The 22,282-nt window shown below is 42.7% G+C and overlaps 1 protein-coding gene and 1 pseudogene across 1 annotated transcript in view; one reads left to right on the top strand and one right to left on the bottom strand.

The window, feature by feature from the left end:
- Nucleotides 1-2,752: 2,752 nt before the first annotated feature.
- On the bottom strand, nucleotides 2,753-3,381 carry LOC123460611 (annotated as a pseudogene).
- Nucleotides 3,382-6,734: 3,353 nt separating this feature from the next.
- Nucleotides 6,735-22,282, top strand: part of Selenoi (selenoprotein I) — a 54,392-nt gene continuing 38,844 nt past the window's right edge. The window contains exon 1 of the mRNA XM_045150594.1: nucleotides 6,735-6,931. Coding sequence (XP_045006529.1) covers nucleotides 6,875-6,931 — 57 coding nt within the window. The 5' untranslated portion in view covers nucleotides 6,735-6,874. The remainder of the gene's footprint in view (nucleotides 6,932-22,282) is intronic.

Here is a 22,282-nt window from a genome sequence, read left to right as displayed (position 1 = left end):
CCCTAACCCTAACCCTAACCCTAAACCCTAACCCTATCCCTAACCATGGCCCTGGCCCTGGCCCTGGCCCTGGCCCTGGCCCTGGCCCTGACCCTGACCCTGACCCTGACCCTGACCTTGACCCTGACCCTAACCCTAACCCTAACCCTAAGCCTAACCCCAAACCCTAAACCCTAACCCTATCCCTAACCCTAACCATGGCCCTGGCCCTGGCCCTGGCCCTGGCCCTGGCCCTGGCCCTGACCCTGACCCTGACCTTGACCCTGACCCTAACCCTAACCCTGACCTTGACCCTGACCCTGACCCTAACCCTAAACCCTGACTCTAAACCTTGATCCTGACCCTGACCCTAAACCCTGACCCTGACCCTGACCCTGACCCTAACCCTAACCCTAACCCCAACCCTAACCCCTAAACCCTAACCCCAACCCCAACCCTAACCCTAACCCCTAACCCCTAACCCCTAACCCTAACCCCTAACAACGCTAACCCTAACAACCGTACCCCTAACCCCTTAACCTAACCACCCTAACCATAAACCCTAAACCCTAACCGTAACCTCACCACTAACCCCTAACCCTCAACCCCAACCTTAACCTCACCACTAACCCTTAAGTTTAAATCCTAAACCCTAACCTTAACCTCACCACTAACCCCTAACTCTAAACCCTAATGCTAACTCTGTCTACCAATCCTGCGATTATAGACATGAGGCATTACACCTGGCCCTCTGTTTATTTTAAAATGAGAATAACCCTATTTCCTTGGATAGACTTTGTTCATTTTTATAACTTCATAAACTTTTATTGGAGTTATTAGCTGTATCAGTCCCTTATCGTATAATATCCTAGGTACTTCTACTTTTGTGACTCATTTCTTGTGACAATAAAAGAAAACAACAACAATAAAAATACCCAGGAAATCTAGGAATTCAGTTTTTTTCATGTAACATTACAAAGGGGTTAAGGGTGGGTAAGAGTTGCAACTAAAGGACAGTGGAAGCAATAAAGAAGTTTTGCTCAGTATTATAGCCTATTGAGAAGGGATATGTAGATGGGAATAGCCAGGCCTATAGAAAGCAGTCCCTGGCATCTCTGGGTATAAAAGCTTCTTTAAATGGAATTCAAAAAGAAGAGATAGCAAAGAGTTTTAAGTCCAAAGGAAAACTTGTTTAACATTTTTCTCTTTCCAGGTGAAAGTGCTTGGCAAACTCAACTAAATCCTAGATTCAAGGAATTGTGTGGTAATAATTATGTATACTTTTTTTGTTTTACCAGACCTTTAAGCAACATTACCTCTCATGCTTTGATGCTTTGTATAACTGGACATACAATAAATTTTCTTTTCCCAAATGAGTTGACAATATGAGAATTTTTTTAATACTTATTTATTTGAAAGAGAGAGTGTGTTGCAGATAAGACAGAATGGGTGTGCCAGAGCCTCCAGACACTGCAAACACACCTCAGGCACAAGCACCACCATGTGCATCTGGTTCTATATGAGTGCTGGGGAATGGAACCTGGGTCTTTCCACTTTGCAGGCAAGTGTCTTAACTACTAACCCAACTCTCCAGCCCAGTATGAGAAGTTAAATGACACAGTTTTGCTTAACTTCAGAAATGAATAGGATTTTAGAAATTTAGTCTGTCTTATTTTTAATAGTTGTAAAAATTATTTACTTATTTTAGGGGGAGAGTGAAAGAGGCGGGATGAATGGACGTGCCAGTGCCTCTAGCCACCATAAACAACCTACAGATGCATGCACTGCCATGTGTATTTGGCTTATGTGGGCACTAGAGAATTGAACCTGAGTCCGTAGGCTTGGCAGGCAAGTGCCTTAACCACTAAGCCATCTCTCTTGCCCTTCTTCTTTTTTACAAATACTGAGAAGCCAGTACAGATGTCAAGGTAGAAACTAAAATATATACTATGTTTCTGTTAAGAAATTCTCACATGGAGGCTGGAGAGATGACTTAGTGGTTAAGTGTTTGCCTGTGAAGCCTAAGGACCCAGGTTCGAGGCTCAATTCCCCACGACCCACATTAGCCAGATGCACACGGGGGTGCACACGTCTGGAGTTCGTTTGCAGTGGCTGGAAGCCCTGGTGTGCCCATTCTCTCCTCTCTTTCTGCCTCTTTCTCTCTGTCTGTCACTCTCAAATAAATAAATAAATAAAAAGAAATTCTTAGATGGATTTATATAATTGATTCAAACTTGTAACAACTTCTACAAAGGAGAGGTAACAAATTGTAACTTTTTTTTTCATTTTATTCTTTGAATATCTTTTCCCTTTATTGCAGAAAGCACCCTAGAGATCTTTTAAGAAACAATTTATCACATCACTTTCACTGGAGCCATTCATACATTTGATTCTTAAAAAAAAAAAAAACTCAAAAAGACCTAAAGACCAAAACGGCTCAACTAGAAACAGTATCGAGAAAGTAACAAGTGGTCGAGAAATGACAGCAGATGACATTGGAGTTTCTCTAAGTTGAGAAACTGGTATCAACAGTCTTGCTTACGTTTTATGTAGCGTGTTGCTTTTCATACTGTCTTTACATCTAGTATTTCTGAGGTAGGTGGGGATGACAAATAATCCAAGAGACATAAGGAAACAATAGCTCAGAACTCATGATAAGCATGCTCTTGGTCTTATGGGTCAGTGAAAAACAGGCCAGTTCTAGAATCAAGTTCTAATGACTCATGTCTGACTTGGTGCTTTCTTAAGACTGTGGCTGGACTAAGGTGAACGTTCAGTTGGAGCTGTCCTCTGAGACCAATGCGCACTTGAAAGTCTCCTTGAAGGCCTGAAGGAAAGGTGGCATGGCTTCATCCACAGTGACAAGCCTCTGTAGCTCCTCACTAAGGGAAGTGACTCCTGTCCCAACTAGTCCACAGGGCACAATGTGCTCAAACCACGTGAGGTCCGTGGAGCAATTCAAAGCGGGTGTAGGGCGGGGGGCGCGCGCACGCGCCGCGCAGGCCCTGGAGCTCGCACAGGCGCACTGCGCACGCCTCCAGCGCCGCCACGTTAATGCGCAGGCGCAGGCTGAGGCGCCGCAGGTCGAGCACCGGGTGGTAGAGCAGCTAGCTGCTCTGGGCCGTGGAAGGTGGCTAGGCCACCGCGGCCCGTGCGGAGCACGTCGGCGCCCAGGGCCCGCAGCCGCGCCGTCTCCTCGGGAGTCAGGCCGCCGCGCAGCCCCGCGGTGAACACGGGCCCCGCCGGCTCGCAGAGCAGGAGCGCGCCCGCCTACGTGGCCGACGACGAGGGCTCGGGGGCCGGGCCGGCCGGGAGCCGCCGCAGCCAGGCCTCCTGCAGCGCCAGCAGCTTGGGGTAGCGCGCGCGGCCCAGCCACACCAGGCGGACCGAGGGAGGCTGCATCGCGCTCGCTCGCCCGCCGCGGGGCCCGTGCTCTGGGCCTGGGGGGCCTGTAACAACTTTTTTTAATTTTGGTTTTTAGAGATAGGGTCTTGCTCTAGCCAGGGCTGATCTGGAATTCACTATGGAGTCTCAGGGTGTCCTCGAAGTCACAGCGATCCTCCTACCTCTGCCTCCAGAGTGCTGGGATTAAAGGCCTACGCCACCAGGCCCGGCTAAAAAAAACTTTTAATTTTATGAATGTGGTTATAAGCCCGGCGTGATGACATAGTGAATTCCAGGTCAGCCCTGGCTAGAGCAAGACCCTACCTCAAACTACAAAAAATAAAAGTTGCTTTAAAAAAACAAACAAACAAACAAACATGAAATTGTTTTTGATTCAGGAAGATCATGAATTCAAGGTGAGCATGGACTAAGGTGATTCTCCTCCCTCAACCCCTTGACTAGCTTGGGACTACAGGTGTGCAACACTGTATTCAGTTCATAAAATTATAAAAAAAAGTCATTTTGAGTTTGCTTGCTCCTGAAGTGACTAACAAGTACACCTTTTTAAACTAATGTTCACTTGTACTCATTGCTTTTATGGATTTGCATAATTAACTAAATTTGTTTTTCTTTTTGGTTTTTCGAGGTAGGGTTTCACTTTAGCCAGGCTGACCTGGAATTCACTATGTCGTCTCAGGGTGGCCTCGAATTCATGGCGATCCTCCTACCTTTGCATCCCAAGTGCTAGAATTAAAGGCATTTGCCACAATGCCCAGCTAAAATATGTTTTATAAGAATTGCATATTTTAAAGCCAAGCAAAATGGCTCACAACTATAATCCCTGCACTTGAGAAGCTTATGCAAGAGTATTGCATGAGTTTGAGGTCAGACTGGACTACCTAGTGAGTTCTATGTCAGCCTGGGCTAGTCTGAGATCCTATCTGGAAAAAAAAATCTATACTAAATAAGGGAGAATACACACCCAGAAATAATGTGCTTGGCATGTCTTGGGCCTCAGGTAAGTATTTGCTAAATCAATGAATATAAAGAACATTAAAAACAGGGGGCTGAAGAGATAGCTCAGTGGTGCTTATTTGCAAAGCCCAATGGGTTTTGGTTGGAATTACCAGTACCCATGTCCATGTGTCTGCAGTGGCAGGAGGCCCTGGCATGCCCAGTCTTTCTATCTGCCTCTTTCTCGCTCAAATAAAATTTATTGTATTTTTAAAGTATTTTTGTTTATTTATTTATTTGGATTTTTGAGGTAGGGTCTCACTGTAACTCAGGCTGACCTGGAATTCACTATGTAATCTCAGGGAGGCCTCAAATTCATAGCCTCCTGAGTGCTGGGATTGAAGGCATGTTCCATCATGCCCGGCTAAGTTTTTAGTTTTTATTCATTTATTTATTAGAGACAGAGAAGGAGGGAAAGGGAGAGAGAGAGAATGGGCGCACCAGGGCCTCTAGCCACTACAAACAAATTCCAGACACGTGCCACTTTGCACATCTGGCTTATGTGGGTCCTGGGGAATCAAACCTGGGTCCTTAGGCTTTGCAGGCAGGTGCCTTAACCACTAAGCCATCTCTTCACCATTTTTATTTTATGGCTGGAGACATGGTCCAGCAGTTAAGGTGCTTGCTTGCCTGTAAAGCCAAACACCATGCAAAGCCAGATGCACCAAATGGTGCATGCATCTGGAGTTCATTTGAGGTAGGGTCTCACTCTGGCCCAGGGCTGACCTGGAATTTCACTATGTAGTCTCAGAGTATCCTCAAACTCATGGTAATCCTCCTACCTCTGCCTCCTGAGTGCTGGGATTAAAGGTGTTCACCACCATAACGGCTCTTCTGCAAGTATATATTTTTAAAAAATTGTTTTGTTTTGTTTTTTCGAAGCAGCCTCACTGTAGCCTAGGCTGACGTGGAAATCACTCTGTAGTCCTAGGCTGGTCTTGAATTCATGGTGATCCACCTACCTCTGCCTCCCAAGTGCTGGAATTAAAGGCATGTGCCACGATACCAGGTTTTAAAAAATAGTTTTTTTTAACATATAAGAAAATTTCAAAAAATAATTGTCCTTGTTTCAGGGGCCCAGGGAGACTGAGACTCCCTGATGTAGCTTTAATAGGACTATGTTTCTCTTTAGGCTGACCACTTCTAAGTGGACAAGTAATTAATTTAACTTTCTTTTTTTTTAAATATATTTTTATTTATTTATTTGACAGCGACAGACAGAGAGAAAGACAGATAGAGGGAGAGAGAGAGAATGGGCGCACCAGGGCTTCCAGCCTCTGCAAACGAACTCCAGACGCGTGCGCCCCCTTGTGCATCTGGCTAACGTGGGACCTGGGGAACTGAGCCTCCAAACGGGGTCCTTAGGCTTCACAGGCAAGCACTTAACCACTAAGCCATCTCTCCAGCCCTAACTTTCTTTTTTGATGCTAGGGATACACAACTCAGGGACTTGTACATGCTGAAGAGCTCTACTACTAAACTACACTCCTTGTTCCTGTAACCTGAATCTTCATTTTCCTAATCTGCAAGGTAGGGACACGATCTCTCATCTCATAGTGTTGATGTATGCAAAGTTCTCTGCATATAAGGTAATCAATAAAAAGTAGCAATAATTGAATTTTATTATTAGATACATACTAACCACCGATCTTGTGTTCTTTCTACAACGAACTGGGCTCTAGTTATACAAAAACACTTCTTCCAAATGCAATTAAGGACCCCTGGGGTCACTGAGAGATCACTACTTTTATCTGTTCGGGACTTTAGCAATCTGAATTCAGAATCATTTGCTCCAGCGGAGTGTGATGAAACAGTCCAAGGTTACGAAGCAGCGCTGACCTGAGAGGACTGACACGTTTTCACTCGCTTTTCAAGGCACATCACGGACCGCAACGAGCTTCCCATGCATCCTAGCCACAGTTCATCCTGCCTTTTATCAAATCACTTTCACTGAGCTGCTACAGCGTGTAGGGCCCCGGACATGGAAGCAGGCTGAGGCACACAACTATGTCGTAGTACCTGAACTGGCTCGCATACACGCTGCCTTACCTTAGGTTTGACTGACCAACCCAAGTATCCACGTATCAACCCAGGAGGGCGTCTCCTAGAGACAAGGAGCAAAGCCCGCTGGGAAGTTGACCTTTCACCTCTCCTTTTCCCTACTTCACCTCACCAATTTTGACTCTAGCAAATGAAGCGACGAAGAGAGCTGGAAGGCGGAGCTTAGTGTTGCTCAACCCACGTCGATTGGATAGCGAAGACGCTGGGGGGCGGGTCGTGAAAGTGGAACCGCCCCTCCCCAAGTGGGTGGTGAGAAGCGGGGACTGAGTTTGCGCACTGAGGCGGATACGCGTGCGCGGTGGGCGGAGCACGGCTCTACCTTCTTTACCAGCTCTGGCTTTCTCTGGGTTTCCCTGCCGGTTTGGCGTTCGTGTTTCGCCGCCTGGACGTGAAGAGTCGCTACCCTGTGGAGTGGACGCTCGGCTTTCGAGTAGTCATGGCTGGTTACGAATACGTGAGCCCCGAGCAGCTGGCTGGCTTTGATAAATACAAGGTAGCGCGGGGCCGGTGGAAGCCCCTCTCCCTTTATCCTCGGCCGCGCCCAGGCGGCTGAGGGGCGGGCGCGGTCTGTGTCACCTTGTGCCTGCCGCGTGGCTTCCAGCGCACTGGCGGGTGTTCCCGCGGGGATCTTGCGAGTCCTAGGGGCCTCGTGGTCTGGGAGCGTGGGAATACCGTAGCCCTGCGCCCCGACTTGGTACCCTCCCCGGAGATTTTCTCTTCCTTAAGAGAGTGCTAGACGATAGTGGGGTGAGAAGATTCCTTTCTCCCCTTACTTATTTGTATCTTTTTAAAAAGCCCCTTGAAAGGTTGCAGTTCGCTTCTGGTTTGTCTTGTGCATTGGCCTTAGTTTGAGTGAACTTTCCACTTACCTCACATACAATTTTAGAGATGGAGATGGTCATTTGGCTGATGAGGTTCCTGATGATTTTCCGAGGCCTTGGTTCGGATGCACGCCACTTCCCCTAGTAAAGAGTCTTCCTCTGCGTTAGCTTGTGTCGCTGGAGCCGCCTGTTGAAATTCATGTGCACTGGAAGGAGTAATGTATGTAGTGCAAAGAGCACGGGCTTTCGAGTACATAGAAAGCTTGGTGCCAAAGTCAACTTTATTTGGCCATGAGTAGATCATTTAAACCTCTCTCAGCCCATCTTGTGATGAGTTTCTGTCGTGCACAGTGAGTGTAAGTTTTTTTTTGTTGTTGTTCAGAAAAACCTTTGAAAATATTTATTTGAGAGAGAGAGAAACAGGCAGATGGAGAGAGGCGCCACAGCTTATAGCCACTGCAAACTCCAGACACATGAGCTACTTTGTGCATCTGGCTTACGTGGGCACTGAGGAATCAAACCTGAGTCTTTAGGCATCGCAGGCCAGCATCTTAACCGCTAAGTCCGACTGCAAGGTTTTGAGAAGCGCCTGGCCCAGTAATGAGCCCGCTAATAAACACTGGCTGTTAACTTCTTTACAAATTTCGTTCCCCTGAATTGTACCCTGCTAAAACATTCCTAGCCTGAAGTAATAGGTTTTAAATTTCATCTCTGTTATCTCCAAAATCCATAGCTTAAATGTTACTGAGAGAAGCCTTTCCTAAGTGCTGTGTTCCTTTATGAAATTATTCGTCCAGACATGGTGGCAGACACCTTTAATCCTAATGCTCAAGAAGGGAGGTTGAACTAGTAGGATCACCAGTCAGCCTAGGCTAGAGCAAGACCCTACCTCCAAAAAAACCAAATTATTCTTTAGTCAGTGTGTGTGTCCATTAGAATTGAGTTACCAGAATATGAGGCTCACTTAAGACCACCATAGCGTGAGCACAGTGCAGACTGCATAATAGACACTCAATAAACATTTGTGAAATAGCTGAATACCTGTAAAAAAAAATCATAATGGGGTTTGTTAAACTGGAATAAAAAGAGGAGCTTTAGAAGGCCATATAATATGTGTCTATTACAAGCAGTGTTCTGTACTATTTTGAGTTGAGGTGATGATGAGTTGTCTTAAAACTAAGTTCCATAGCCTTTTTATTTTATTTATTTAGTAACTTTGTTTTTTGAGGGGGGTCTCATTCTAGCCCAGGCTGACCTTGACCTGGAATTCACTATGTAGTCTCAGGGTGGCCTTGAACTCACAGCAATCCTACTTCTGCCTCAGGAGTGCTAGGTGTGCCACCATGCCCAGTGACCCAGATACTTCTTGTGCCTTCACCATCACCCCTTTTTGTTACCTGTTTTGCACTGACATATTTTCTTCCTTACATATGGTCTGACTTTCTGAGAAAGATTTTTTTTTTTCTTTTTTGTTTCCCTGAAGTAGGGTCTCACCCTAACCCAGACTGACCTGGAACTCACTGTAGTTTCAGGGTGGCCTCAAACTCAAGGTGATCTTCCTACCCTACCTCCGGAGTGCTGGAATTAAAGGCCTGTGCCACCATGCTAGGCTATATTTTTTATTTTTACTTTTAAATTTATTTGAGAGAGTGGGAGAGAAAGAGGCAGAGGGAGGGAGGGGGAGGGAGGAAGAGAATGGGTGAGTCAGGCCCTCCAGCCAGTGCAAAGGAACTCCAGATGTGTGTGCCACTTTGTGCATCTGGTGTATGTGGGTCCTTGGGAATCTAACCAAGGTTTTTTGGCTTTGCAGGCAAATGCCTTAACCCTTAAGCCATTTTTTTTAAATATATAAAGTAGTTGTTTTGCTTGTTTAGGATATCTTGTTTTCTTACACTATTCTAGATTTATATTTTAAGCTAGATAGGTCTCTTAATTTATCATTTATCTCTTTTCTTCCCTTCTCTTATCTGACTCATTTCCTGTGTCTGACAGCAGATTTCATATCATCTTGGAAAACAGGTTACTTTAGCAAGTTTCCAGTGGTCTTTCTTTCTTTCTTTGAGTGTGTGTGTGAGAGAGAAAGAGACACTGAGAGAGAGAGAGAGAGAGAGAGAGGGAGGGAGGGAGGGAGGGAGGGAGGGAGGGAGGGAGGGAGGGTTGGTTATTGAATGGGTACGCCAGGGCTTCTTGCCACTGCAAAGGAACTCCAGACGTGTGTACCCTCTTGTGCATCTGGCTACCGTGGGTCCTGGGGAATCGAGCCTTGAACCGGAGTCCTCAGGCTTCACAGGCAAGCACTTAACCTCTAAGCCATCTCTCCAGCCCTCCAGTGTTCTTTAATATAGTTTGTTGATGTTATTTTAGTTGCAATGAGGCCTCTTTGGAAGAAAAAAAACCCAAAAATTTATAACCTTAACACTGTTCTAGTAGATTTTTTTTTTTCTTTTAGACCATTTCTCTCACTCTAGCCCAGGCTGGCCTCTCTGCTGGTGATCCTCTCCTAAGTGCTAGGATTAAAGGCAAAAGCCACCATACCTGGCTTAAAGGTTCTTTACTCAGTATTGCATTCATATTAAAAGTATGAGTTCAGGGATTTCCAAAGGAATATATCTGTGTGGTCAGTTTTGTTGGACTGTGAATTATACACAGAGATCTTTTCTTTATGCCATTGTATTCCCATTATGTGGTCTTCCTATAGTACATGTTGTAGAGCTTATTGAATAAAACATCCTCTAACCCAGTAAATATGTAGAGTTAAAATACTCAAGAGACTTTTTTTTTTTAATTCCCTGGTGTGATCATTTGTAATAGGGCAAAGAGATGTAGAATAAGAACAGCTGGTGGAAAAAAATTACTTTTAAACCAGTTTAATTTCTTTATCTTCCATAGAGGTACATCTGAGAGCTGCAGTTGGAAACCTGGCGCACAGAATAGCTGCTAAAAGGCTTGTACACATAGATAGGTAATTAGGTTTCTGTAGTAAGAAGAGGCAAGACACTAGATTTTCAGTACAGAAGAAAACCTGAGACAGATTCTAATTTTAATACTCTCTTCATACTTGCATTTTTCTATCCCCCTCCTCCCGAGGTAGGGTTTTGCTCTAGCCCAGGCTGACCTGGAATTCACTGTGTAGAGTGGCCTTGAACTCACAGCCACCCTTCTGCCTTCTGAGTGCTAGGATTAAAGGCATGTGCTACCACCCCAGCTCACACTTGTATTTTTCACTGTGATACTTAACACAGCCTTACTCAACAATTAAAAAAATTAGAGTTAGTTGAATGTCTGCCAGGAGACTGGGGCTGATAGCTGTCAAGTTCACCATGACCAGTGTTTCAATACCATGAAACTAAGAGGTACTCAGTAAATACTGAAGATATGAAAATGAAAGAGAATATAAAGCATTTTAAGTATTGTAAAAGAAGCTGTACGTGTGGGTGAGTATTGGAAGACTATTTTTATATTTTGAATGTGAAGTTGTTGACTTTGTTGTTTGTTGCCTAATACCACAATTTTAGATGATTGTGTTAAAGGATTCCACCTTCAGGAGGCTTATTGTTCCTCTCCTGTGTGTGTGTTCCTACTTTACAAATCTGTTAATTTTCCAACTTATTTATGGGTTAAACTATTTGTTACTTGTTTAGTTAATCCCTAGAAATGCATAGTTGACCTGGAATTCACTATGTAATCTCAGTGTGGCCTCAAACTCACATTCATCCTCCTACCTCTGCCTACAGAGTGCTGGGATTAAAGGCATTCGCCACCATGCCTGGGTGGTATATATATTTTTTTCTTTAATTTTGTTGTTGTTTTGAGATAGGGTATCACTCTAGCCCAGGCTGACCTGGAATTCACTATGTAGTCTCAGGGTGGCCTCCTACTCCTATCTCTGCCTCCCAAGTGCTGGTATTAAAGGTGTGGGCCACCACACCTGGCACCCATTTGTTTTTCATTCAGTCATTATTTATAAAAGGGTCACATGGGCTGGAGAGATGGCTCAGTGGTTAAGGTGCTTGCCTATAGAAGGGCCATTGGGAGTTGCAAAATTAAGCTAAGCTGAAATTTCTTCATAGAACCCAGTTTGGTTATATATGGGCATGTGAATGAACAGTTATAAAATAGTAAGTATAGTTAGTAAGTTGTAGGTGCTATGGAAGACAAGAGGCAGCATCTAGCTATGGGGGTTAGAGTAGATATTGATCTGAGAAAGACTTCAGAAGGATGGAGATGAAAGCAAAGGCCAATCTGAAAGGAAAAGGGGAAGAGGGAGAAAAGAAGTCCTTCTAGATGAGAGTTGAGAGGTGCAGAGACACAGAGGCCTGAGAATATTTTCTGGGAATCACAAGATTTTAAGCAAGATGTTTAGGTATACTGGTGAAATTGTCAGGGAATGGGACCAGAATGGGAGCTGGCTCCTAGCAGTAGGGGATGATTTTGTTCTGGTTTTTAACTTCTGCATCAGTGTGTGTGGTCCACAACTATTGGCATCTGAATCACTTGGTAGAGAGGAGTGTTTAGCAAATTCTTAGATCTTCTTTGGGCTATTCACAGAGAATAGATTGTCCTCATCTCTATGTTAAATATTTTAAGTAAATTTAACCACTGAGCTGTCTCTCCAGCTTATCTGATAAATATTTCAGGTGGGTTTGGGGCACTTTGTGGAACTATAGGTTGGGGAGGACACTGAAGACTTAAATGTATCAGGTTTGGAATTTGGCTGCCTATAGATACAGGACGGAGGTAGTGGAGGTAGCAGTGGGTTAGAGACCTTCAGGACACACTTACACTGAAACTAGGTAAGAAATATTGAAGATCTGAATCATAACAGTAGAGACAGAAAAGAGGGAATGGGGATTTCTCTTATTTTAATTTAATTTATTTATTTGAGAGAGAGAGGGAGAGAGTGGGTGTGCCAGGGCCTCCAGCTGCTGCAAATGAACTCCAGACACTTGTGCCACCTTGTGCATCTGGCTTATGTGGGTCCTAGGGAATTGAACCTAGGTCCTTTAGTTTTGCAGACAAACACATTAACCGCTAAGCCATCTCTCCAGCCTATCCTCCCCTTTCTTTTTACTGTGTAGCTCAGCAAGCTTCAAATTCACAATCCTCCTGCCTCATTGTCTGGAGTGCTAATATTTACAGTTATAAACGATCACATCAGCAAGGGGGTAGAGATTCTAAAAATAGATTTTAAGAGCTTGGTGTGGTGACTCACACACCTTTTATCCCAGCACTTGGGAAGCAGGTAGGAGTATCACTGAGTTCAGTGCCAGCCTGGGCTACAGTGAGACCCTACCATGAAAAATATAAAGCAAAACAAAACAAAAAAATCTGGGTGTGGTGGCACATGTCTTTAATCCCAGCACTTGGGAGGCCAAGGTAGGGCGATTTAAGAGGATCGCTGTGAGTTCAAGGCCACCTTGAGAGTACAGAGTATTTTCTACACTGTCCTGGATTAGAGCAAGACCCTACCTCAAAATAAATAAAAATAAAAGTGCATTCTAAGCTCACACTGAGTTTATCTAGCAGATGTGTTTAATCTCACGTTTACTTGGTTTCAAAAGTTAGTATCTCCCCATAAATTTCCCAATTTCTGGATGTTCTTTAAAAATAAGAATACTGGCCAATACCAGCCCTGAACTTTATCAGCTGATTTTAGGTAATGCTTGACCTCTTTAAAAAAGGTGTACGTAGCTGGGCATGGGGGCACACACCTTTAATCCCAGCACTTGGGAGGCAGAGGTAGGAGATCGCCGAGAGTGAGACTACATAGTTTAATTCCAGGCCAGCTTGGACCAGAGTGAGACCCTACCTCGAAAAACCAAAAAAAAAAGGGGCGGGGGAAGAGGGCCTGGAGAGATGGCTTAGTCGTTAAGGTGCTTGCCTTCAAATCCTAAGGACCCAGGTTTGAATTCTCCAGTACCCATGTAAAGCCAGATGCACAAGGTAGCACATGTGTCTGAAGTGTGATGGCAGTGGCTGGAGGACCTGGTGTGCCCATATGTTCTCTCTCTCTCTTTCAAATAAACAAATAAAATACCTTTTCTGTTTTAAATTTTTGTTTAATTTTATTTATTTATTTGAGAGCGACAGACAGAAAGAGAAAGAGGCAGATAGAGAGAATGGGCGTGCCAGGGCCTCCAGCCACTGCAAACGAACTCCAGATGCGTGCGCCCCCTTGTGCATCTGGCTAATGTGGGTCCTGGGGAATCGAGCCTTGAACCAGGGTCCTTAGGCTTCATAGGCAAGTGCTTAACTGCTAAGCCATCTCTCCAGCTCCATAAAATATCTTTTTAAAAAAGGTATATGAAAACAAATATTAAAAAAGGTAGCTGGGTGGAGTGGCACATACCAGCACTTGGGAGGCAGAGGCAGGAGGGTTGCCATGAATTTGAGGCCACCTGAGACTACATAGTGAATCCCAGGTTAGCCTGGTCCAGAGCAAGACGCTCCCTCAGAAAACAAAACAACAACAACAAAAAGGTGGGGTGAGGTGGAATATTCTGTAATTCTAACACTTGGTGGGTGGAAGCAGGAGGAACACCGCCAACCTTGGATACATAGCAAGTTACAGATCAACCTGAGCTATGTATGTCTCAGGCAAGACTACTTTGTTATTTCATCATCATCATCTTTTTTTTTTTTTTTTTTTTTTGAGGTAGGGTTTCACTCTAGCCCAGGCTGACCTGGAGTTTACTATGAAGTCTCAGGGTGGCCTAGAACTCAACGATGATCCTCTGCCTCCAGGGTGCTGGGGTTAAAGGCATGCACCACCATACCTGGCTTATTTGATCTTGATTCTTGTGATTCCTAATGTAATATTGACAAAACATGGTGCCTAACTAGTAGGGAGTGGTGTGGGGGGTGCACATAAAAGAAGTGTAGGATGACTAGGAACTGGTAGGTTGACTGGTTGACTGGGTAAAGAGAGATAGAAGTCATGTGAGACAGGGTTTTGTGAAACACTCTCGTGTTCTGCCTTTTTTTTTTTTTTTTTTGAGGTAACCTTCTCACTCTATCTCAGGCTAACCTGGAATTCACTATGTAATCTCAGGGTGGACTCAGCAGATCCTCTAACCTCTGACTCCCGAGTACTGGGATTAAAGGGCTGCATCACTACTCCCAGCTATTGTGATGCCTCAAAGTATTGTTTTGTTTTGATTCTGGGACAGGATCTTTTGCAGCTTAGGATGGCCTCAGACTCTAGTCAAGGAGGACACCGCACACCTGATCCTCTACCTCCCAAAGGCTGGGAATACAGGTATGTGCCATCATGTCCGGCTAAACCAATTTGTGGTGGGGCTAGGGAGATGGCTCAGTGGGTAAAGTGTTGTGCAAGTATAACTGAGTTCAGATCCCCAGCACCCAGGAAAATATGCCAGGTCTGGTAGCATGTTTCTGTAATCTCTGTGATGAGGAGGTGGAGACAGGAGGATCCCTAGGACTTGATAGCCACCTTGTCTAGCCAAATTGGTGAGTTCCAACTTCATTGAGAGAAACTGTCTCATAAAAATAAGGTAAAGGAAGCCATAGAGGGGGCTGGAGAGATGGCTTAGCGGTTAAGCGCTTGCCTGTGAAGCCTAAGGACCCCGGTTCGAGGCTCGGTTCCCCAGGTCCCACGTTAGCCAGATGCACAAGGGGGCGCACGCGTCTGGAGTTCGTTTGCAGAGGCTGGAAGCCCTGGCGCGCCCATTCTCTCTCTCTCCCTCTATCTGTCTTTCTCTCTGTGTCTATCGCTCTCAAATAAATAAATAAAATTAAAAAAAAAAAAAAAGAAGCCATAGAGGAAGACACTGGGATCACACATACCCACATGAATGCACACCACATACATTTATAAGCAAAAAGTTTTTTTTATTCTCAAGGTTGGTGAGATGACTCAATGAATTAAGCTTTTGCTGCATAACTCTGTGTACCTGAGTTTGGATCCCCAGAGCTGACATAAAAGCCAGAAGCTATGGCAGGCTTCTGTAATCCAGCTCATTTAAGACAAGTTGGGAGGCCAAGAGAGGAGAATTTCCTAGAATCACATAGATGAGATAGCCTGAAAACAGCAGTGCAAAAGAGACCCTGTGGTAAGGACTGACATCTGAAGTTGTCCTCTGATCTCTACATGTGTGCTGTGGCATGCACATGCCCAAGGTGATACACATGTGAACATACATACACATCGTGCTCATACATTCACCAGAAAAAAAAAAAATTGTAATGTTTTATGCAGGATGCTTTTGGATAGAGCCATATGATGAAAGTGTAATTTGTGTATTTGAAATCAAAATAAAATTTTATTTATTTATTTGTTTGCAAGCAGAAAGAGGAAAGAGACAGAGAGAATGGGCAGACCAGGGCCTCCAGCCACTGCAAACGAACTCCAGAAACATGCGTCACTTGGTGCATCTGACTTTTATGTGGGTACTGAAGAATAGAACTAGGGTCATTTGGGCTTTGTGGGCAAGCGCCTTAACTGCTGAGCCATCTGCTTTTTTTATTATTTTATTTTTATTTTTGCTGAGGATATATTTGGATATCCAAGGCTTTCTGCCATTCCATACGAACAATAGCTGAAACCTGAAATAGCAACTAAGTGACTGGAGGGGTTAGTATATACAGGGTGGATATGCTGGGTAAAGGGAAGATTCACATGCCTGGACAAGAGCAAGATTTCATTGATTTTCAGAATAGCATTGAATTTAGAAACACATGAATTACTTCTGGAATTTCCCATTTAATGTTTACTGATTTCTTGACTGGAACCAAAGAAAGTGAAATCATTGATGAAAGGAGACTACTAATGACATTTCACTTACAATTAGCTCTAATTGAGAGAGCAAAGGCTTTCCGTTAGTGTGCTAATATTTAGTTTAAAAGTATTCACATACTAACTATGATTCTTAGTAGGTAACCTAATATCTTAACTAGTTTTCCTCACCTATGAAATTTGATAGTTACTACTTAAGAGGATCCTTATAAAAATTGAATGAGTTAGTGTTTGTCAAGTGTCTGGCACATAGTGCTGTGTGTGTTAAGTAAATGAAGAGTGAAACTTAAGCCGGGCGTGGTGGCGCACGCCTTTAATCCCAGCACTCGAGAGGCAGAGGTAGGAGGATCACCGTGAGTTCAAGGCCACCCTGAGACTAGTCGATTCCAGGTCAGCCTGGACCAGAGTGAGAACCTACCTCGAAGAAACAAAAAAAAAAAAAAAAAAAGAAAAAGAAAAGTAAAACTTGACATTTATGTTACCCTGCTTGCTAACATTAAGTATCATATAACGTGCATATCCACACTCACACACCCATGAAGTTATGTATAAAGAGAGAGTATGATTTATGAAAGGAAGTTAAAACAGAGTAGTTAGCATAGTGAATTCTAGGTTAGCCTGAGTTAGCATGAGACCCTATCTTGAAAAACCAAAAAAAAAAAAGGAATTTATTGATTTTTCTCAAAGACTACTTTTGTACTTAAGAATGTGCAATGGAGGGGCTGGAGAGATAGCTCAGAGGTTAAAGGTACTTCTTTGCAAAGCCTGACAGCCTGGGTTCAATTTCCTAGTACCTACTTAAAAGCCAGATGCAGAAAGTGGCAAATACATCTTGCAGTGGCTGGAGGCTCTGATATGCTCATTCTCTCAATTTTTTTTCCCTTTAGGTTTTTCAAGGTAGAGTCTCGCTCTAACCCAGGCTGACTGGGAATTCATTATGTAGTCTCTGGGTAGCCTCAAACTCACAGTGATCCTCCTATGCCTGCCTCCCCAGTACTAGGATTAAAGGCGTGCCACCATGCACAGCTTCAAGTACATTTTTGTGTGTGTGTTTTTATTTATTTCCATGAAGAGGGAAGTGGGACAGATGGAGAGAATGAGCACATCAGGGCCTCCAGCCACTGCAAATGAACTCCAGATGCATGCACCACTTTGAGCATCTGGCTTTATGTGGGCATTGGGGAATTGAACCAGGGTCATTAGGCTTTGCAGGCCAGTGCCTTATCTACTGAGCTGTCTCTCCAGCCCTCCAATAAATTTTTTAGAAAGAATATTCCCGAGATCACTGCCATCTGAAAAGAGAAGCTTCTCTAACCAAAAATGAGAGTAGGGCTGGAGAGATGGCTTAGTGGTTAAGGCGTTTGCCTGCAAAGCCAAAGGATCCCAGTTTGATTCTCCAGGACCCATGTAAGCCAGATGCCCAAGGATTTGCACGCATCTGGAGTTTGTTTGCAGTGGCTGGAGGCCCTAGGTACCCATTATCTCCCTCTCTCTTCCTCTGTCTCTGCTTCTTTCTCTGTATCAAATAAATAATACAATAAATTAAAAAAAGATTTGTTCATTTTTATTTATTTGAGAGTGACAGAGACAGAAAGAGGCAGATAGAGACAGAGAGAATGGGCGTGCCAGGGCTTCTACACTGCAAATGAACTCCAGATGCATGCGCCCCCTTGTGCATCTGGCTAATGTGGGTCCTGGAGTATTGAGCCTTGAACTGGGGTCCTTAGGCTTCACAGGCAAGCGCTTAACCACTAAGCCATCTCTCCAGCCCTAAAATAATCCCTTTTAAAAAGGGAGAGTAGCATTAATATATGGGTATGAACATTGTAAGAAGTACTTACCCAGCAGTTTGGTGAGCATAATATATACATTTAGGCAGATACCAGCAGACATTATGCCCTTAGGGCTCATAATAACTTGGTCCCATCATAGGTTTTCAGTATCAGGCATATATTCCCTCCTGTGGAGTGGGCCTGCAGACAAATGAGACAGCAGTTGGTTTCCACTATAACAGACATGACACTATTGCATTCTTTGGCTAATTTGGCCTGGCTGGCCAAATTTAAGGCTCCATTGTCAACTGTTCTTTATCTCCATTGGTGAATTCACTCTCTCCCAAAGAGTTGCATGCAGCATGATTTTTCCAGCTTTCTGCCAGCTGGTCTACACAGAAGATGTTGATTAGTGGTTTTATTTCCTGAGCAACTGGGATTATATTCAGAAAGTCGTTGCCTATGCCAGTATGTTGAAGGGTTTTCCCTACTTTTTCATTTAATAGTTTCAGAGTTTCAGGTCTGACATTAAGGTCATTTGGACTTGATTCTTGTGCATGGAGACTGGTAAGAATCTATTTCCATCCATCTACATTTAGATATCCAGTCTTCCCAGTACCATTTGTTGAAGAGACTGTCTTTCTTTCAATGAGTATTTTTGGAATTTTTGTCAAAGATCAGATGACTGTAACTACCCAGACTTAACATCTGGGTCTTCTGTTCTGTTCCATTGATCTGTGTTCGTTTTTGTGCCAGTATCATGCTGTTTTTGTTACTATAGCTCTGTAATGTAGTTTAAAATCAGATATGGTAATACCACCATCCTTATTTTTGTTGCTCAAAATTGTTTTAAATATTCGAGATTTTTTTGTGCTTCCAAATGAATTTTAGGATTTTTTTTTTCTATTCCCATGAAGACTGCCATTGGAAATTTGATGGGGATTGTATTAAATGTGTAGATTGCTTTTGGTAAGTTTGTTATTTTCACACTATTGATTCCTCCGATCCAAGAACAGGGGCTGGTATCTTCTGCAATTTCTGTCTTGAGTGTTTTTTTGTTTTTTTTTTAATTATTTATTTATTTATTTGAGAGCGACAGACACAGAGAGAAAGACAGATAGAGGGGAAGAGAGAGAATGGGCGCGCCAGGGCTTCTAGCCTCTGCAAACGAACTCCAGACACGTGCGCCCCCTTGTGCATCTGGCTAACGTGGGACCTGGGGAACCGAGCCTCGAACCAGGGTCCTTAGGCTTCACAGGCAAGCGTTTAACCGCTAAGCCATCTCTCCAGCCCTGTCTTGAGTGTTTTAAAGTTTTCATTGTAGAGATCCTTCACTTCCTTGGTTAGGTGTATTCCAGGGTACTTTTTTTTCATGCAGTTATGAACGGGAGTGATTCTCTGATTTCATCCTCTGCATGTTTGTTCCTAGCATATAGGAAGGCTGCTGATTTCTGTGCGTTTATTTTGTTTTCTGTTGTGTTGCTAAATGTGTTTATAAGCTCTAACACTTTGCTGGTAATATCTTTAGGGCCCTTTATGTATAGAATCATATCATGTGCATATAATGATAGTTTGATCTCTACCTTTCCAATTTGTATCCCTTTTGTGTGTGTGTCTCTTGTCTTATTGCTATGGCTAAGACTTCCAGGACTATAGTAAATAAAGGACAGTGGGCACTCTTGTCTTGTACCTGATTTTAGTGGAAAAGTTTCACATTTTTCTCTATTTAGTATTATGTTGGCTGTAGGTTTGTCATATATAGTCTTTAATATGTTGACATATATTCATTCTGTTTCCAGTGTCTGTAGGACTTTTATCATGAAATGATCTTTTGTTTTGTAAAATGCCTTTTCTGCATCTATTGAGATGATCATGTGATTTTGTCCTTCAGTCCATTTGTATAGTGTATTACACTTATCTATTTGCATATATTGAACCATTCCTGCATCTCTGGGATAAAACCTACTTGGTTGGGGTGAATGATTTTTTTAGCTTATTTTTTTATTTTTTGAGGTAGGATCTTACTCTACCTCAGCTGACATGAAATTCACTATGTAGTCTCAGGGTGGCCTCAAACTCATCATGATCCTTCTACCTCTGCCTCCTGATCTTTTTGATATATTATTGTATTCTCTTTGCCAATATCTTGTGGATAATTTTTTTTGTTTATTTTTTATTTATTTATTTGAGAATGACAAAGAGGGAAAGAGGCAGAGAGAGAGAAAGAATGGGCGGTACGCCAGTGCCTCCAGCCACTGCAAACGAACTCCAGATGCGTTTGCCCCCTTGTGCATGGATAACATGGGTCCTGGGAAATCAGGCTTCAAACTGGGGTCCTTAGGCTTCACAGGCAAGTGCTTAACTGCTAAGCCATCTCTCCAGCCCTTGTGTATAATTTTTGCATCTATGTTCATGAGGTTAGGTTGGCCTATAATTTTCTTTGTTTTCTCTTTGTCTGGTTTTGGTATTGGGTGATGCTGGCTTCGTAGTAGGAGTTGGGTACAGTTCCTTCCTTTTCTAATTTTTGGAAAAGTTTGAGAAGCATTGGTGTTAGTTCTTCTGTGAAGGTCTGGTAAAATTCACCAGTAAATCCATCTAAGCCTGGACTATTTTAGTTAGGAAATTTCTTCTTAAATAACTGCCGGATCTCCATACTTGTTATAGGTCTATTTAAGTGGCTTATATCACCTTAATTTAATTTTGGTAGGTTAAAAAATCAAATAAATCATCCATTTCTTTCAGATTTTTAAACTTGACCAGGTGTGGTGGCATTTGGGAGGCAGAGGTTGGATGATTATTGTGAGTTTGAGGCCATCCTGAGACTACATTGTGAATTCCAGGGCAGCCTGGCTACAGTGAAACTCTACCTTAAAAAATAAATAAATAAATTCAAGCTTGGTAGAGTATGTATTTTTAAAGTATATCCTTATGATTATCTGAATTTCTTTGGTATCTGTTGCAGTGGTGCCTTTTTCATCTCTAATTTATTATTTTGTCTCTTCTCTTTTTTTGGTCAGATTTGCTATAAGGGTCTATCAGTTTTGTTTATCCTTTCAAAAAAACCAAGTCTTTGTTTCATTGATTGTTTGGAATGTTTTTTGTTTGTTTGTTTGTATATTATTAATTTCTGCCCTGTTCTTTATTATTTCTTCCCCATCTACTGATTTTTAGTTTGCCTTGTTCTTTTTCCAAGGCCTTAAAGTGATGTATTAATTGGTTTACTTGTGACATTTTCTAATTTCTTAATGTAGGCACTCAAAGCTATGAATTTTCCTCTTTGGACTGCCTTTATTGTGTCCCAATGGTTGTGGTATGTTGTTTTCTCATTGCCATTTGATTCCATGCATTTTGATTTCTTTCTTAATTTGTTCTTTGACCCATTAATCATTTAGTAGTGTATTGTTTAGTTTCCATGATTTTATTTATGCTGTATAGCTTTTCTTGCCGCTGATTTGTACTTTAATCCCATTGTGATCAGATAGAGTGCAAGGAATAGTTTCAGTTTTCCTGTATTTGTTAAGGTGCTTTGTGTCCTAATATGATATATTTTAGAGAATGTCCCATGTGCTGCTGTATTCTGAAGATTTGAAATGTTCTATAGATATATGTTAGGTACATTTGTTCTATGACCTCATTTAATCCAGATGCTCCTGTTTAGTTTTTGCCTAGATTATTTGTCAGTTAATGAATGTGGGGTGTTGAAGTCACCCAGTAAAACTGTATTTGGTGTTGTCTGTGACCTTAATCTTAATAGTGTTTGATGAGATTGGGAGCCCCCATGTTAGGTGCATACATGTGTAGGATTGTAATGGCCTCCTGTTAGAGTGTTCCTTTAATTAATATAAAATGACCTTTATCTGACCTAAGTAATGTTTTGAAGTCTACCCTGTCAGATATTAGGATAGTGACACCTGCTTATTTTCTAGGCTCATTTGCTTGAAATGCGGTTGTTTTGTAGTTCTGGTTTTTCTTTGACTATCTTATATTAACTAATATTTGAGTATGGTTTATTTTTTTCTGGTTCCTCATGTGTTGTGTTTTCTTTTCGGCATGGAGGATCCTTTCAAGTATTTTCTGTAGAGCTTGTTTAGTGTTCATATGTTCCTTTACCTTGTTTTTGCTGTGGAATGTCATTATTTCTCCATCTACTTGGCTGGATAGCTTTGTAAGATAAATTATCTTGGTTGACAGTTGTCATTGTTCCAAGCCATTCTGGCTTTTACAGTTTGTTTTAAGTAATCTGCTGTTAATCCTGATGGGCTTGCCTTTGTATGTAACTTGTTTTTTTTTTTTTTCTCTTTAAGTGCTTTCAATATATTTTCTTTTGTGTTTCTTTGTATGTTTTATAGTTTAATTATAATATGATGATGAGAGGTTTTTATGCAAATTATTTATTCATCAGTAGGACAGATCTGATTAAGAAGAGGTCATTACTTAAAATGCTTTCCTTTGCCGGCACTGGAAGGTTTCAAGTTATGTTTCACCTGGTCTCTGGT

This window comes from Jaculus jaculus, chromosome 5 (assembly GCF_020740685.1).
Source record: "Jaculus jaculus isolate mJacJac1 chromosome 5, mJacJac1.mat.Y.cur, whole genome shotgun sequence".
NCBI lineage: Eukaryota > Metazoa > Chordata > Mammalia > Rodentia > Dipodidae > Jaculus > Jaculus jaculus.
This window is presented reverse-complemented; position numbering and strand designations above follow the sequence as displayed.